The sequence below is a fragment of the Orbicella franksi genome, chromosome 9 (assembly GCF_964199315.1).
Source record: "Orbicella franksi chromosome 9, jaOrbFran1.1, whole genome shotgun sequence".
NCBI classification, from domain to species: Eukaryota; Metazoa; Cnidaria; class Anthozoa; order Scleractinia; family Merulinidae; genus Orbicella; species Orbicella franksi.
Window position 1 is genome coordinate 23,517,318 of NC_138153.1, and position 18,247 is coordinate 23,535,564.

Below are 18,247 nucleotides of genomic sequence, written 5' to 3' on the forward strand. Positions count from 1 at the left end.
GTTACGTATTTGAGACTGTTATTAAATGAAACTTGAAGCACAGAATGTCAATTTTTTGTCACTCGCTATGCCAAGGAACATTGGTTCCGTTCCCGTAAGCTTAGACAATTCCCGAAAGAAGCAGTGACAATGAGCGTCAAAACTCGTTGGCGAGCTCATGTCGCACTAGCTCCCTCCCTTCCCAGGCATCCCCTGAACAGAGATTAATTCAAAAGACCGCGCATTCAAACACGCAGAGACTCTGAAGATGTCCATAACAGACGCATACCCCTAATGTACCAAGGTAACGTTACATTTATTGTGGAAAACCTCTCGGTTTACTGCACGTTAACAACTTTTAGCGTTATTCATCTCCGTCGTTCCGAAGCCAGTCCCACTTACATCTGTCTACAAGCTACTAGGCATGCGGTTTTTTTGGAAAAGATACTGGGCTACAATCCACTCATTACCACCCCTAAAGGAAAACACTTCAGCACAGTAAATAAAAAACATGCGCCAGTTAAAAACTTGCTGATCCACTTGATCGCTGCCATAGGTTTGCAGGAAGATATCTCGTACAGTGGCTTCTTGCTGGTCCAACTTGACAAGCCAGGCTTCTAACGTACGAGCGTAATGATTTCCACTGATCTGCCAGTGCTGCTTAATACACAAATCCTTCTGAAAATACAGAAGTAGATCAGAAGAGGGCATTGTGCCTCCACTGAAAAAGTTCCGTGCCATCCACTCCGTGTCTGAGCTCTTCTTAGTACTGAAGTTATAAGCGAACTCTCGGTGACATAAAATCTGCACAAACAGGTAGCCTGACGGTTTCAACCAACTGGCCACGCGACACATGAGCTCTTCATAGTTCTTCATGTGCTGCAAGAAAATAACCAGATGAAACAAAAAGCTTCTATTCAAGGCAAACAACACAGAACAAACATGGAGTTGGGCACACGATTCATATAAATACCTACAAACAACACTTTGACTTTTTCAACGGAACAGTGAAAGTTAACTTGTCTATATGGTCACTCAAGAAGAGAGGGTTAGCTCTGGCACCATATAACTGGAGAATATTTGTCTCCATACTTTCTGGTTTGATCTAAACGATAGGAATTAATCAACCCATAATCCTTACCTCAAACATTTCAATGGAAATGATTCGGTCAAATCTCAAGGAAGTATTGAATACATTAGCATCTGATGTTACGCATGTCATTCTGCTGCTGAAACCTTTCTTTCCAGCTTCTGATTCAATCCACTCACGTTGTGTGTTGGAGTTAGATACCGTGGTCACTGTACAGTTAGGGTAATGTTCACACAGCCAAAGTGCTAGACTCCCCCAACCACATCCCAGGTCCTGAGTAACAACAAAAAATTATAAGAATTTCTGTTCAGAACATTGGCAGCTTGTAAAAAGCTCTCTGTAGATCATAAATTTTGTATAATACATTTAAGACATATGTCAGTGGAAGGATGTTCCACCGATTAGAGCCTTGCACCATTCTCCTTGCACTCTAGAGTTACTAGACTCTAAACAAAATAATCCATAGGAACCCAAACGGGATTTTGCATTTCTGGGACTGGACTAAAACAAGCTTTACATTAGGCTCTATAACAAGCTGGTCTCAAAAACATGAATACAACGTACATAGATTGTTGGCCTATTTGAGCAATGAGATGTAATGAGATGCATTACACAATGACTGATATTACGCTTTATAATCCATCAAATATTTTCACTCACGCACGATAGGTCTAAATGAGAGATATTCCCTAGTTTTCAAAACCTTGCGTATTGCGAAAAATATTTGAAGGATACTAAACACAAACCCTCCATTTGGTGCAAAAATATGCTTGGATATTTGGCCATGGACGTTATCTGTTCCTTGATGCACACAGTTTTCCTTGAGCTACACTCTTGGAAAACTGTTTGCTTCTTGAAGCAGAAAATGTCTGTGGACAAATATCCAATCATATTTTCGCGCCAAATGGAGGCTATTGTTTATATATCATGTAGAACAGTCCATACCATGATTGAATGTCCATCTTTTACTTGAGCCCTTTGACAAACCAGCTTGAGCATGGAGTCTTCCGCTATCAATCAAAGAGAAGCAAGATGAGTTTTGTTTAGAAGATTAACTTATCTACCTCATCAAAGATGAGCTGGACATTTACAAGACTGAAAAAATATTTAAAAAAATGCAAATGAATCCTCAGCACAATGTCTTACTACAAGTCGCTAAGTAATTCCCAACAGGAACGGTGTAACATATAAGATGTAATTGCTGGATCATCAAGATAATGTGTAGGAAAGAGTGCCTCCTTCAAAGTTGATGTCATGACATGGCAGGCAGGTTCTGAGTCATGAAAAGGATTTGAATAGTTCTACAATGATTGTCTCTAGCTGATGTAGCTAGAACCACAAGAGCATTTCTCTTTGTAGATGGAATGCACTATGTGAGCTTATGTCTAGTTTACCAAAGAAAACAGGAGAAACGCGCTGCCAGCAGTCTATTTATAATTTATTAGCCAGAATTTTTTGGACCCACTTTAAAATCAACATCACATGACAGGGTTTATTCCTTTCAGTGTACCCCTAAAAGATACCTTAACAGCTAAAAAAGGTGGCGTTCAGTCCTGAACACCCTAAGTAAAACCACAATGCGTGATTACACCCCTCAGTGAGACAGCACGCATCCCTGACCTTTGCACATGGAGGTTCCCCCTACAGGTCTTAAGTTCTACATTTGAGTAAAACAGTAGTGACTTCACTTACCTGCCTCCAGTGTTGTGATATTTTGTGGCCAGTAGCAGCTGCTATACTTGAGTCTCTTTCCAAGCACCTACATGTATTAAAGTATATATTAATTTGTTTATTCATGGTCAGTGTACATAGGTTACTGGTGGAAATCAACATTGCATGCACTAAATCTAGGCCAGAGATTAATCATCAGATGGTGAATTTATATTGGGAGACAATTTATCCATCTCAAACAAATAAATATACTCAGACAGATATAACACAAATTCGGAACATAAAGCCTGGACTTATGAAACTTCATATGGGGTTATGGGTGGGCTTATAAATGGGGGGAGGTGAGGGGAGGAGTTATAAACAGGGGGTTCTAAGCCATATGAAAAATTTAGAAAAAACTACTGTTCCACACTCTGCACTGGGAGAGTAATGACATTGATGAATAAGAAAAAGTAGACTACAAGTAGTCCCTCTTTTGCTTAGTCCGACATGCGTGACGAGAAAGAAAACCGTGAGAAGCATGCAAAAGGAGCCCCTTTTTGTACGCGTCTCGCCCCCAGGATTTCACACAGCCATTTTTTCCTTGTGGTCTCACTTGCTGGACTAAGCAAAAAAGGGACTACTCATAGTCTAAAGAAAAAGTAGAAGAGGGCTTAGCTAAACAGTTTTGTTTTTTACATCACGGTAGATGGTCCCAATAGTGGAGGAGATTATATAAATAGGGGAAATTATAAACAGAATTTTAAGGCAATTTGTCCCTAATATTCGGCCCGGGGTACTCCCAGAAAAGTTGGGTGGGGATGTGCGGCCTGCTTCCCAAAACCCTTACCCCATTTATGACCAAAGTCTAAGATATTCCCTACCCTCTTTATGACCTGACCAAAAACTCGAAACCCCATTTATGACCTGACCCTTAAATCAAAACCCTATTTCAGACCTGCATTATAATTAGTACCCTGGCTCGGACCAATGTTAAATTACCTTAAACATAATTTGTGAAGGGCTTTTGTTGGTTTTCTTTTCGATAATGATGAACAAGTGGCTTCTTCTTAAAAACATACCCACATCAAGGCTGGAGTGCAAAAACCATACCCTATTTATGACCAAAATGGCCAAAATCAGCTAAAATCAATACCTTATTTATGACCAAAACGGCTGAAAAACCATACCGTTTGGGGCCGCACATACCTATATAGGCCAATGAAGGGAGTACACCCCCCCCCCCCGGGTATTCGGCCGCATCATTTAGAATCGAATGACATTGGTTACAATCGACTGCGACCTTGAAGCCAGTTTTCGCTCTCTACTATTGTACTTCCTCACGTGTATAACGATTACATCCTCTTAGCACGCCTAAACATAAACTAAAGGATAAAAATCCAAAAAAAGCTTACCGTCCTAAAGAAGTCCGTGGGTACTTCGTAATGTTGTTCGTTCGCTCTTACAGTCTCCACTGCAACAGGCGATTCACGAAGTTTCTCGACAAACCTCATTTTGAATGCCAGCTTTTTCTCAACATCCCCAGAACAATCTAATTTCTGGAGCCATTTGTCTAGGTTTTGACGTACTGCATCTCGCAGAATCTTGTCTCCTTCGCTTCCTTCTGACATGGCCCGACCTCTCAACTTTTAGAATCGTTAGATTGCGTTACAGCGTGACTGGAAGTTCGGAAACTGGGTCCAAAAGCAGGGGCGGGGGAGAACACTCTTCGACGCCTGGCACTTTTTGTGTATCTGAATCATCCAACAAAAAATGACGTCACATCCGGTAAAAAAGAGCGCTGAGCGGCAAAATCAAATTTGAACATGGCATAATCGTTCTCTCAGTAAGTAAAATGGCAATATTTTGCAATCGGCCGGATATTTTTAACGTTTTATTTGGCCACGATAAACAAAATTTTGTCTTCTTCATCGTCATATCAGTTTGTTTGAAGGACAGGGTAACTATTTATTCAAAAACACGCTGTTTTGAAGGCGTGTTTTTTACGAAATGTCGCCATTTCTTCCTCGCTGAATTCCACAGGAGTCATCGTTTGTGTGGAAATAATGAATTCTAGGTAAGTTGCACTCAATTCAAATATCCTATTCTCTTAGGTAGGCATTACACTAGAAAAATGCACAATGACAGGTTTCTAGACATGGGGGAACCTTATTAACAGAAGCGCCTTTTTTAAAATTTACTGTTGCCAAACACTCGAGAGTACTTGAGTGCTGTTAATCGTATCACTGCAAGAATAGACCCACACACATAACGCGCTTTGCAGAACTTTCTTGCCGATCGACACTAACACAAACTCGTGTGTTTGCTCATGACTCAAACTGATGCCATAAAATATGTTACGATTGGTTAAGAATCTTAAACAAGATATGTTTTCCCTAAGCAATCCCTTAATTGATAAACGCTTCGTTACAGGCAGGCCGTGAACCCCTTAAAAAAAAAGCAAGAGGATTAGTTTTAACGGCGATTAAGTAATTTGGACATGTCGTGGTTTTTTCTCATTTATAATCAAATTTATTTTTCCGTTTCAACAGTGTTCGACGTCAGCAGCGCTAAGTTCCAATACCCCCCCCCCTAACTGAGGTCAAGCAGCACCTTTAATTTCTTCAAACCCTCTCATTTGCCCTGTTTGCAGACCAAGTTCCTCATCTATTAATCCCTGTCATATTGGCAACCCATTTTGAAAGGTTACTAAAAAATTGTGCATTCTATTTCAGTGAGCTTTCTCTTTGTAATCTTACATCAAGATATTTCAATCCCTAAGGAAACGAGAGAACACTAGCAATACTGACAATTTTCAGTAATTCATCACTGTCAATATGCCATCTAAACAAATTGTTCGTAAACAGTAGTGAAATTTCATGCCCCTACACCTAGCCATAAAAGGAAGTCTGGGAACAGGCAATAGCAACAGTGACACTGCCAGGCTGGTGAATTTTACGAGCTAATGAACTCATGTCTGACAATGATGGGTGATGATGAAGCATGGTGCAGTGAAACGGAAGAATCAGACTGTGAGTGACACTGATAGAGTCAGTGTCGTGAGAGTGATGCTAGTGTCTGTGAACTTGGACCAGATCAGCAAAGAAAAGGATTTGTGCTAGAAATTGACAGAGAGCAACAAGTTTGTGCTAAAAAACTGAAGAAGCTGGCTCAGACCAGTCTTAAAGCCAGCATCTACTTACAGTACTTGTCAAGAGTTCCTGACTTGTGTATGTGGGAAGGCTCTCTGTAATGACCTATATGGGGAGGCTCAGCTCACGATGAGTACCTTTTTCAGGCTTCAGGTATAAACTTAATGATAGGGATTTCACAAGTTGAGGTGTATGAAAGGGTAGGAAAATCTGTCATTTAGGGATTCCATTCTTCTGGTTCTAAAATGTTGTTGAAAAGCTCTCATTTACTCTCCTCAGCCAGAATGAAGAGATTCTATAATATTATTTATTAACTTCTTTCCAAGGGAATAGAAAAGGGATGCAGTATTCTTAAATAGGTTTGTTAAAGGGGTACATTTACCCTTTTGCAATGTAAGGTCGACAAAAGAGGTGCCATTTCTATCAAAATGGTACAAATGTATACAAAAGGGTAAGGGGTAATGGACCTTGAGATAAGGCCTTTCCATTTAAAACTTTGTAGAATACCCCTCCCCCCCCTCCCAGCTTGTGGAACAAAGATGTTCAAATTATTGTTTTGTGAAAAAAGGCAATTATTAAAAAACAAAACAGTGCCAAGAGATTAAGTGATTGTCAATGCAAGTTTCCATTTGTATTCTGAATTAAAATGGGTATAACATGATCCTCAAGTATACTATGCAGCTTCACAGAGAGGCCCAAACTGATGATGAAAACATATGTTTTAACACTTAAAATTCTATTTTTGCTTCTTCCCTTGTACCTTGTGATCTTTGTAGGGAAATTTTGAAAAGGTCCCCCCCCACCCCCCCCCCCAAAAAATTCAAATTTTATATACAAATCACTTTTTTATCTTGAAAATGGTCTCAGAGACAACAAAACATTTTTATGGCTAGCTAAACTACTTATTAGGAAAATAAAAATGTTCAAGGAAAAAATGAACTGGAAGAAACAACAACAAATTAACTTTTTTTTTCAGAAGAGCTAATACTTGTATATTTTCTTAACTTACATGTAGGTCAACATAATTTGTTTTCGCAATTTACCACAAAAGAAAACACCACAGAAAGGAGAACTATAGTTGTGGCATCTGAGCTACATTTTTAAATGGAAACATTTCCCATAAAAAATTTCCAAATTATATTCTTACCAGTACAACAAAATACCAACTATATTTTGCAAAGAAGTATACTTAATTTATAAAATTGATGTAGTGAAATTTTCTATTTAATTTTTGTACACCTGATCTTACAGAGTGCAACCTTTGGTTTAACTGGTTCACTTTACCGTTAAGGAATAATTAAATAAATCACACCAGAGTGGCTTTGTATCTTTATTATAATTCTCATTATCAGTAGAGAAATCACACTTGTACACTGGTCCACTGATCAATACTCATATGTGTATGTTAAACATGGGAAAGCAGGTTGCATCATCTAATCATAACATTGTATGCCTGTGTGGGGTGTATATGCCAGGAGGTAACCACCTAAGAAAAGACAAACATAAATTATGTCATTGTTTCAATGACTCACCCTAAGTGGGTATTATGCTCATTACCACCTTAATAAACAAGATATATCAAAGTATAATTTTTAACTCTGCTTTAAACTTTTCAAACCTACAGTTTGTTTTCACTTTCAGAGAGGTTCTTAAATTCACAAGCACACCACCACCCACCCCCCTCAGCCCCAATTCCTACTCTCCCATAGCCAGGATCCTATTTCAACCCTCCAATAAATCAATAATTTTTTTTCTAGTAATTTTGGTCTGACCTAGATTCATCTCCCAATTGGCAACTCAATCTTTTCCAGTCCCCTCTAACCCAATTTCAATAATGCAGTGATTTTCAGCTTGAAAAACATTAATCAAGGCCATGAGGTGGCCAGAAAAGCCTAGAATATCAGGGAAGGTCTGAAATGCAGTCTGTTGCCATGGTAACAAAACTGTTAAGCTCATATTATGTAGCACATCTGCAAATTGCATCGTAATAGCACTGTCCCCACTGGAACCCAAGGTTCAGTAGTTTACTTGGACAATAAATTTCACAACTTTCCTGGGGGACTGGATGATCTAAATGGTATGTGGGAGACTCCCAGAATATTTGCAAGAATGTATGACTATCTCTTCACAGGTATTCATTAATAAATAAATAAATAAATAAATAAATAAATAGACACTAACACTACTAACATGATTGAGTTTGGAAAATATATATATTTTTGGTTTATGATATTTTGAAAAATTCCCCTCTCCCATCTAACATGCTGATCTTCTTTAATTTGGTACTTGAAATTGACCAGGATATATTGCACAGTCTTCACATCAGATAATTTTTGTACACCTGATCTTAGAAAATGTGTTTTGTACATCCCATGACCATAATCTGTGATTTTCCCTACCCCATTTATGACTGTTGCGACTGCTACAGTTGCCCTAAACATAAGTTTTGAAGGACTTTTGTTGATGGTCTTATCAATAATGATGAAAATTGAGGTAGCTTATTCTAAAAAACATAACAAATTAAAGACTAGAGGGCAAAAGCCTTACCCTAGAGTATTTATGACCAAAACGGCTGAGTAACCATACCCTTTGGGGCTGCCCAGCTGTATATAGCACATAGAGGAGAGTTCCCCCCCACTACCGTTGGAGTAGGAATCAAAATTGCCTTGATAACATAATAAAGATAAAATCTCAAAATAATCAAGAGTTACATATATGCATGGGACTTCACTAACAAAATGATGCCTGTTGCTTGCTGTAAATTGTATATAAATTACTCCTACAATGTGCCAGAATTCTGTTAATCTGGTCACCAACAGGTCACAAAAATCTGACTGTATAATTAATAAAAAAGAAAATGACCGACTGAGCTTTTGTTTGAGCCAGAATAGAGTGGCCATAATAACTAGGTGGCTGTGTTAACGGGGGTGGCTGTATGGTGAGGTACATTCCACAGTAGTGATAAAGATGACTGACTCTCAAACACCAGTACCCATAAAGAGTTCGGACAGCATATTTCGCATAATCAGTTGGAAGAGGAAGAGGGAAAATGGAAATAAAATAGAATGGCTCTTGTGTACCAGAGACAACCCTTTCCCCGAGTTACCCTGGCGGAGCTAACTTTTCACTTATTTCTTTGCAAAATTCAACCAACCGTTTACACGAGGATGACGAACCAGACTTGGGGGTGAGGCAATTCAGGTGGGCAAGTTGACTCGCCTTGGCAGCTAAAGTAACCAACAACTTTTCTTTGAGTATACATAAACACTTTGGCTCGCGTAACTGGAACAACTCTCGGTATGGCGAGTGTCACGTAATGCCTAGATTTAAGATTTAAAGCAGCAATTTGTATCAAAGAAGAGAAAATTAACTCAGCAAAACCCACTCTGATCAAATGAGTGAGGGAAACTTAAACAAAGAGGGATAGTTGCACATTTGATTATTCAATAAGAGTTACGAATAATCATGCGGGGTCAACTTTTACTCGGCCTACATGGGCTACATTTTCTCATACAAGCACTTGATAAAGTTGCCTCAGGGGGAGGGTTATCCCGGGTACCCGAGACCATACAAATGGGACCTGTGTTGCCTCAAAGAACACCCCCACGATTTTCAAAGGGGAAGGTCCATAAACAGGACCTTAACTTAGGGCAGCTTCAATGGCAGATTCCCTCTGATGACTTGGATTTGAATAATTGATTTAATTACTTTTAAAGAGGACTAGAACTTAAAAATCTTGCTCGAATTTCGATCCAGCGAGGCATAAGTTTCCATGTCGTGAATCAAGTTTTTACTGGGCGTTTTAAAAGCACTCACCAAAGAGAAAGAGACTGATGACCCCAAACTACCGATACATATGTACTGTATCTTACTGAAAACAACAACCTTCAACGAGAGATGTAGGAATGTGGGATACTGACCTTCAGCATGCGATCCAGCTTGTCTCTTCTACCAATACACGTCAGCCAAGAGCAACAAAAGCTCTGGTGACAGCGACTTTCGGAGCTAAACGGCTTCTGTTAATTATGTTCCCGTAGTACACAGTGCAAACTATGGCCAGCAATACTTCATCCAGGTTGTTGTTAACATTATAGGCTATTGCACTTATTGTTATCACTAAATCACGAACAACAAGAACCAAAAGTCGGAACAACACCAGTTTTGCAAATGTGTAAAATTCGCCCGACGATGACGGAAGGCTCTCCGTTATTTTGCTTCAAAACAATTATAAACTTTTCTCTTTTCCCGAAATTTTTGCTTCAGAAGTCGAAGTAATGTGTCTGCAACATCCTTCCATACTCAATATAAAATGAAACGAAACTGATGGTTTACAAATAGAGGGAAATCACGAGTAATCGAAACACCATTTTCTCGCTTTGTGAAGCGAACCGCGAAGCGCAGTTTAAACCGGATGTGACGTCATTTTTTGTTGGATGATGCCTATACGAAAATTTCAGGAGTCTTCTGCCCCGCCCCTGGTCCAAAAGACATAAGGGAGGGACCATTTTTTTTTTTTTAAGGGGAAGGGGGCGGGGGGGGTGAGCAAAATTCCTGCAGAGCAAAAACTGCTGAAAAAAAAATCGTGTAAGGGGAGCTGTAAAATGCAATGCCGAATAGAGTACCATGCCGAGAAGAGTACGACGCATAAATTATGTTGTTATGCAAGAGCACGTGGCATCAAGTGTCAGCAAGACATTCCAGGGTCACATTGACTGGTTGTAGGGTTTCATGTACTCCAAAAATGTTATAACGCAATTCACCTATATTTAAATACGTCATCTTACATTCTTACATTAAAGAACGAAATCGTTAATGCTTCAGCTGAACCCGTTATTTAATGTAAGAAACAAAACATTTCGCTAAATGATGTACGGAAGGTGTATTATCTTGTTCAGAATCACCGGGAAACAACCGTTTCCCGGTGATTACATTACATTGCATACATTATGCTAGCATTTTTCTCAAGCATTTTAGTGAGCATTAATCGAGCATTTTAGTGGCATTTTCCCGGAAAATTTTTTTTTTTCACCTACAAAAAATAGAAATAAAAATTATTTTTTACGAGAAAATGAAGACTTAAGGCGGGAGTCTACATGAAGGCCGTATTTTGGCTGGGCATTATGGTTTTAATGCAAATATCTCGTTTACGCTTCAAGCAGCCAAGAATCTCTCTGCTCATCTCACATATCTATGTCTTAGGCTGCTTGGGGGCAGCGTGGCCGAGTGGTCAGCGCGTCGGACTCGTAATACAACGGTCCTGGGCTCGAGTCCCGCTCTGGCCACTACTGACCTGGATTTGTTTCACGGTAGCCCCGAGTTCAAATCCTTGGCCACGCCTGTAAATAGCCAACTGGTTTGCCTCCGGCCAGTCGGGATTCTTAATAATGTTATGTTCAATTTGAATTATTTGTTTCAGTTATTTGCTCTGCCCCACTACCCTCTAAACACTGCCGAGGGTAAATAAAGGTTATCAATTAATTAATTGATTTGTAAATTTTTTGGTGATTTTTAGGTATATTTGTAGGTAAATAGTTTTTCGGGGGCGTTCAACTGTCTGGTGGTGCTCCATAACATTTTTTTTCTTTTAATTCCTCTTTAAACTTCCTAAAATTTCAGTTAAATTCAGGTAAAACCTCGCCTTAAGGCCACCGCACACTAGCCGATTTTTTTGTCGGCTGACAAAAAATCTTCACTTGTCGGCTATTCAGACAAGTCTACGACAAGATCGGGGCTATCTGACAGTGCTAGATCTCACAACGTCTTGTCAGGCCTTGTCGGCTAGTGTGCGGTGGACCAAGACGGGCTCGCGCGCGCCTCAACCAATTAGGAAATGTCGTGAGAGTCACGTCAGTGGAATAGGCGCCAGATTCGGCCCCAAGCCTCAACACGGTTAGCGGCGTCAAAAAATCGGCTAGTGTGCGACAAGCTGATGGCCCGATAAAATATAACCCGATTTGACCCCGACAAAAAATCTGCAGTTCTACGACAAAAAATTTGGCCAGTGTGCGGCAGCCTAATACAACCCAACTACAACCCCGGCAGCCTAAATTCAACCCTAATACAGAAGAGTGGAGACCGAGGAGAGGTCAGTGGTAGTCAAATCAAATTAATTAATAGATCGTTATTAAAACTATTTTATACGTTGAGTTATACTACGTATACGTTTTTTGAGCATCCTGAGCTGTGTTGCAACGTTAAAATTTTTAAAATTAACAAACCCCTATGTATGAGCATTAACCGAGCATTTTAGTGACTTTTTGGAGAGAGACCGAGCATTTTGGTGGGAAAAATAGAGGATTAAGGTGGAGCATTTTAGTGGGGAAATATAAGCATAATGTACAAAAGCCTAAACAGTACCACCAGGTGAGACTACAGAGAGTCTACAGAGTAATTTAATAGAAACATATGTTTTAGTGCTTGCGTAATGGAGTGCGAGACTAGTACTTATAAGACAAGGCTGAGTTCAGTGTAATAAAACAGGAAGGAAAAAGTTCCTTGAAAAAGTTCAGCCAAGAGCCTCTCGGCTTGCTCTCGAGCAAAAACGTGGAGAGATGGAATACGAATCTGATCGTTTAAGGAAGCTAATGTGGCCTACACTCGAAACACGTTGAATTCTACAATATCGTTTTTGGTATACACAAACTAAACTTTGACGATCTCTTTAAATTTACCAAGTGCAACCCGCACTAACCACCTGTATTTGCTGTATGCTAAGCCAGCAAAGTGTAATCCATATAAACATTCTTTTCCTATCTGAATTGTGCGGGACTGGAATAGTCTACCAGGGTCTATTGTTGAGGCTAAGAGTGCGCTTAAGCTCTTCTTAAATATACATTTAAAATTGTTTGTCAGTGACCTGACTCATATTTTGTAAATAGCTATTTAATATTCTATTTTATAGATTTTCATTGTACATAGTTTATATCTGTTTTATACTTTTATTTAGGGAAACGGCATAGGGTCGACCTCTAGTTTTCCTTTTCAAGATGTGCTTTTTCTTGTATTTTGTTTTCATAATCTTGAATAAAACACATTGTTATACATGTTTAAGTGCCCGCCGCATACAGTACGAGACTAGTACTTATAAGACAAAGCTGACTTCAGTGTAATTTCATTGACCTGGCATGGGTTTTCCGGCAAGTTTGGTAACATTTCTTGACCTCTCTTGATAAACAATCTTTAAAAGATTGCTTTATAAAATATGGTGAACGATTGCGCGTTATAGATAACCATAAAAATAAATAAAAAACGGCAAAATGATTAAAGTAAATCGACCTATAATGTACCAACCGCTAATTATTTTCGTAATAAACGGAGTATACAAGATGATCAGTATCAAAATGGTGGGTTAATTATATGCAATGCGACCTTAATCCTGCAAATATCAGAAGCTTCAAAGTATTGTTTCCATACGTTTGACGCGTTTTTCAACAGGCTGGAAGGGGAGAGTTAAGAACTTAAATACAGAGACATTTTTGCCAGTGCGGTTTATGACTGTGCAGGAAAAGCAGATCTTAGAAAGTCCTACGGGAATCAATATAGAGAATCACTGAGGGGTAACCGCGCATGTACTTCCGGTAATTCTTAAGGAACAATAATTCTAGACTGAAAGCTTTATCGCACGGAACGAGGTATGGCCTTTTTTTTCCCGAATTGAATCTTAATTAAATGCGCACTGACTTATCCCAAATTTTCTTTGGGGATTCCAGTAGTACTTGCTTAGAAGTGCTTTTTCTGCATATTCCTAGTTAACCCTCCCAAAAATACCTTTACTTGGTCTCCAAGAGCCTACCACGCAGGCTAGATTCCTATAGGAACTCGAGTTTCTTGGGCAATCCTAAGATGCGCAGAATATATGCGCAGTAGTAATAGCAGGCACCGTCCCCGAGGATAGAGCGTCATCCCTCAGGCTGATTGCGGTGCCGTCGTTTTCAATGGATATTTCCTATCTGCAGTTGCCTAGGAACCCAGTCAAAATGAATACTTAGGACGTGAATTGCTAGATAATAGGTTAACAGTCCTTTCCCTGACTAGAATTAGCAAACGGTACGAACGCTGCGTTCCTATGTTGCCACAAAGTGGTAGATAGTGGCTCATTTAGCCTTGATGCAAATAAAAGTACTTGAAAAGAGCCTTTTCGTGTGTTCCGCTGTTTGAATTTGATTCATCTTGGGGTAATGAAAATTTTGCATTGAATCGGACGTTTTGGTCAATAAGCCCCATCACTTGAAGTGGCCTCCGGTTTGAGCCGGGCGAACGCGAGTCAACCCATAGCAAGTGTTAGGAATCCTATAGGTAATAATCCTTGATCAGATTGATTCTGGACATATTCAATTGGGATCCAATTTGAGGGATGTAGTGTAGGTTTGACTAGAAGTGAGCATCCGTTTGTGTTTGGCATTTAATTCCGTCTTTGGCAGCAGCCGATTGGGTAAAAGATCTCGTGCACCTTAAAAGTCACTGATCACTCACGCCTAGCTAGGACGCTACACTCTCCTTTCCCCCTTCTATTGCCCAAGCCCCCCTACCCCCTCCCTAATTTATTTGCTCTGACTTCCCCCCTCCCCCAATTCTTTTTTCATCGCAGCTAAAGCCCTTAAACAGAGTCAAAATCGCCGTAGCTTTTTCTCTCTTTTATTTAAAGCTTATGTTGTCTCTGTACTGTCCCCCTAAAAGATTGCAGAAAACACTTCTCCCGAAGCTACTGCCGCCGGAGACTTCTCGTAATGTTTGTAGTGTAACACCGAAGGCTCTCCCAGCCCCTTAACGTTCGCCCAAATGAAATTCTACGGGTTAGAAGTTATTTCGCCTGCGTGTTCGAAGTCCTAGTGCGATGAAAAAAGTCTAGGAGCAGACCAAAACACTTGTCTGCCTATAGCTTCAATGTGTGTGCACCAGTTTAGACGAAAACGGAAAAAGGAAAAGCTACCTTATGGCGAGGCTCTAGTAGTTGCTTTCGTTTAAAAACTGGCCTACTTCCATTTAGATTAGAACCTGAGAACTTTTTCCAAATTGTGAGTGACAACCGTTCCTCAAGTCATGATTCAAACACAGGCACGCAGAAAGGCAAAATTCAATTCAAATCTTTATTTTGCAAACACAGGATTATTCAGATAAACAAACGGCTGGTATTTTCCAGCCGCATGAAAGATAGTAAATGAAACACCACACTCAAAAAGCAAACCAACGCGTCACACAGATTAAATGTAAAACTGCTAACTAATAATCTCAGAACAAAACTGCTGGCGAAAACTCTTAGAGCTCTAAATAGTTAGAAAATGAGATATGTGCGTATATCTGTCAAAGTCCAAGCGTGGACGACCACTTAAAAAAACTGCAAACAAATTTTCTTAGGGAACGGTAACAAGGCAACAAAATAAGTGTATGAAACCTAAGTTTTGGCTGACGACAGCGGCATGTTTTCTATTGAAAAAGAGTCAGTTTTATAGAACACGACAAATTCATTCACCGTTGCTGTTTCAACCTTCTGGTTGTCAAATACCACTACCTGAAAATGTCTCTAAACACGCTTTTGGGATTATTCTAGTGATTCCTGTTCCGGTTCAGTAGAAATAAGTGAGGCTATCACCCTTCAATATAACACCTAACCAGAAATGGGCCGGTATGTCTCATTACCCTCCTATTCAGTTTTCCAAAGCACACGTGACTAAGTATAAAAAGTAAACACCTTGAAAAGTGCAGGTCTCTCTCTCTTTTTGTTACTATTTCAAGTCCGTTTTTTACCATCCACGTTTCTCCGTTACGACCCGCGCAAAAATTATTAAATGAATAAATAAATAAACGCCATAAATAAGTGGCAACTCCACAAAGAGGCTATTCGTCCACTGAAAACAGATCGAATTGTTGAGTTATCAATGTAAACAAATCTGATATTATATGAGTTATGTCATGTTACGTCACGCCTCGTTATGTCAACACACACGCCTAATGTCCTTCAGGTGATCAGACGAGGTTGGCGTTATTTCAGCCAATATGTTAATCAACAACGAAAGAAACAAACAAACAAAACAAAACAAAAAATAAAACACTCTCCGTTAAAACAATTAAAAAAGAGAATTAGAACGAGTTTATACTAGTGACATGCACATAAGTTTAAAGGTGTTACGAGACATTTTTTTCAGGACAACTAGTTTGATGTAAAGTTAGCAAGAATCGCAATCATTGTGATCATAAAGCGAATCATTCTGGTCTTTTTCTTTTTTTTTTCACCTCCCTTTAGAACCACACCTTTGGAATGTGGAATCAACTTTAGGTTGTTAAGATGTAACTAAATTAACGAGTTGTCCAAGTATTATTGCTTGCAAGTCGTATGTGAAAAATTAGCCCGTCAGTAATTATAAGAATCTTGAAGTTCAGCCTGTAACGAAATTTGTCAAGATAAAGAAAATAAACGCCATTTTCCTGAACGAAACTCTGGCCCACTTGATGTAAAAAGGATCCTGGAGGGTAGTGCCAGTGCGCCTCTTGCTCTGACAAAGAAGAACTAACATTAGGCTTTTTCAAAAGTATGCGTTTCGTGACTTGGCCACCTTGTGCAAGATAAATGAATGGTTGGCTTGAAGACTGATTTGGCCGCTAACCTCTTGCCATTTGACGTTGCACGCAGCCTCATTGACCTAAGGGTGCAAGGAAAGTTATAAACAGTTTATAAGTAAGTTTGGTTGATGAATGTTGGATCATGTATCTCATTGCTTTACCAGCTTCCTGTTTTTGGTTGAATGGTCAAAGAATCCCTGAAACAAAATTTTCGAAACTCACTCCGCAATGGTAAAACACTCAACTACAGGATTTCCCTTCAGTATTCGTGTTTTATATTTTGATGAGATGTATGAGACCGTTAAAATTAACGCAACTCAAGTGGTAAACATTACGGTTCGTCCCCGCCCTCTACGATCCCAACCTCCACCCGCCCTCGTGGTGGTACGTAGTTTTTGGGATGCACACGACAGAGGCAAATGTTTCGGACTCAGTCTGTGACTGCCGGTCTCAAATAGACAGACAGACACATGGAGAAATTATCCTAGATGGTTTGAAATAAAGTGCGCTTTGGACTCAGAATTAGCCAGACCTTTCACACTCGCTTTTGTAGCAATTCCATGAGCCCTTTTCATCCACGTATAATAATCCCACACTCCTTATGACCTCTAATGATGCCTTTGGACTTTGGCAATGCCTCGCTTTCTCTACACGTTAAAAATATTTGCGAGCCTTCATCGAAATCTGTAGCAAGACAAAGCGTGATATCAGAACCCACCTCAAACTCGAAATCACCGAGGGTTTCTCCCGTCTCATCATGGAAATGCCACATCACTGTCTCCACCCAGGCATCGTCTGTGTTTCTTTGATCATCCACATAGCCCTTGTAAATCTAGAAGCCGGATTGTACACAGGAAACTTAAAAAGAGCCCATGTATTTCTACAGGGCACGAGACAATTTGTGAAAACATGTTAGGAGCAAAAGCAGCTGTTTACGGTAGACAATTTACAGATGGTGTCGTCCTTAGAAAATAAAGCTAAAATGCTTGCGAAAATTGCAAAAAAAAAACGAGAGATAAATTTTCACGAACTTCAGACTCGTATGTATGATAACTGATGCAGGCCTAGAATGGCTTACCACGTGATGAAATATAACTTTATAAGGAGCATGATACCCATAATACACCGGTTAACAGTTTTACCCAGTCCCTCCTCGTCCCGTTTCGCAGATATACCAATTTCTCTCTAATAGACCATTGTGGTAATGCAAATATTTCCTAGTTCCATTCCCTTGTGGGGGCAAGAAGTGATCACTCGGCCAAAAATGGCCTCATTAATTCATTAAATAGATCAAATTTTGCCCCCACAAGGGACTGGAGCTAGCATTAGCAAAAAGAACTAGCTTTATTTGCATGACCATAAATACATACAGTGTTGCAAAAGCTTTTGTAAACTAACACTAAAACTAAATTAGCAAAATGGTGTATTCAGAATGTTCATTACTCAAAAATCTCAACTGAAAAAGGAAAAACTTGAACAAAACTGCGGTTAGAGACAGCCACTTGAAAATTAGCCTATGATTAATGTGAAATAGAAATCGAAAACAAATAGCTTATATTCGACATCAGAACAGGTGGTTTTGACTCAGATGGAGTGCTGGAGAGTATAATCGATGTAACTTAAAAGGAAAAGTCGCACAAGAACCGCGGGTATCCCACGCCACCGACGCGTAATGGTTTCTGTGTTATACAGCATTTGGCGGTATGAGAGAACTCTAGCATCTCTTTTACGGCGAATGGCAGAAATAACCAACTAAGAGTTCCAATGTTGTACAACAGTGTGCCTCTACAACTATTGTACATACCCTAACTGCAAATCC

At 39.6% G+C, this 18,247-nt stretch overlaps 2 protein-coding genes across 2 annotated transcripts in view; both read right to left on the bottom strand.

Moving 5' to 3' along the window:
• Positions 1-6: 6 nt before the first annotated feature.
• Positions 7-4,350, bottom strand: LOC145496989 (uncharacterized). Its single transcript, XM_081476756.1, has 5 exons — positions 4,135-4,350; positions 2,762-2,828; positions 2,015-2,079; positions 1,121-1,342; positions 7-858 (listed from the first exon to the last, which is right to left on the bottom strand). Exons 1-5 carry the CDS (start codon positions 4,348-4,350, stop codon positions 388-390), a joined length of 1,041 nt encoding a protein of 346 aa, XP_081332882.1. The 3' UTR covers positions 7-387.
• An 11,833-nt stretch (positions 4,351-16,183) lies between these two features.
• The window catches only part of LOC145497885 (transient receptor potential cation channel subfamily M member-like 2), a 50,659-nt gene continuing 48,595 nt past the window's right edge, over positions 16,184-18,247 (bottom strand). The window contains exons 32-33 of the mRNA XM_081477753.1: positions 17,147-17,260; positions 16,184-16,508 (exon numbers count right to left, since the gene is read on the bottom strand). Of these exons, the coding sequence (XP_081333879.1) occupies positions 16,392-16,508; positions 17,147-17,260 (231 nt within the window). The 3' untranslated portion in view covers positions 16,184-16,391. The remainder of the gene's footprint in view (positions 16,509-17,146; positions 17,261-18,247) is intronic.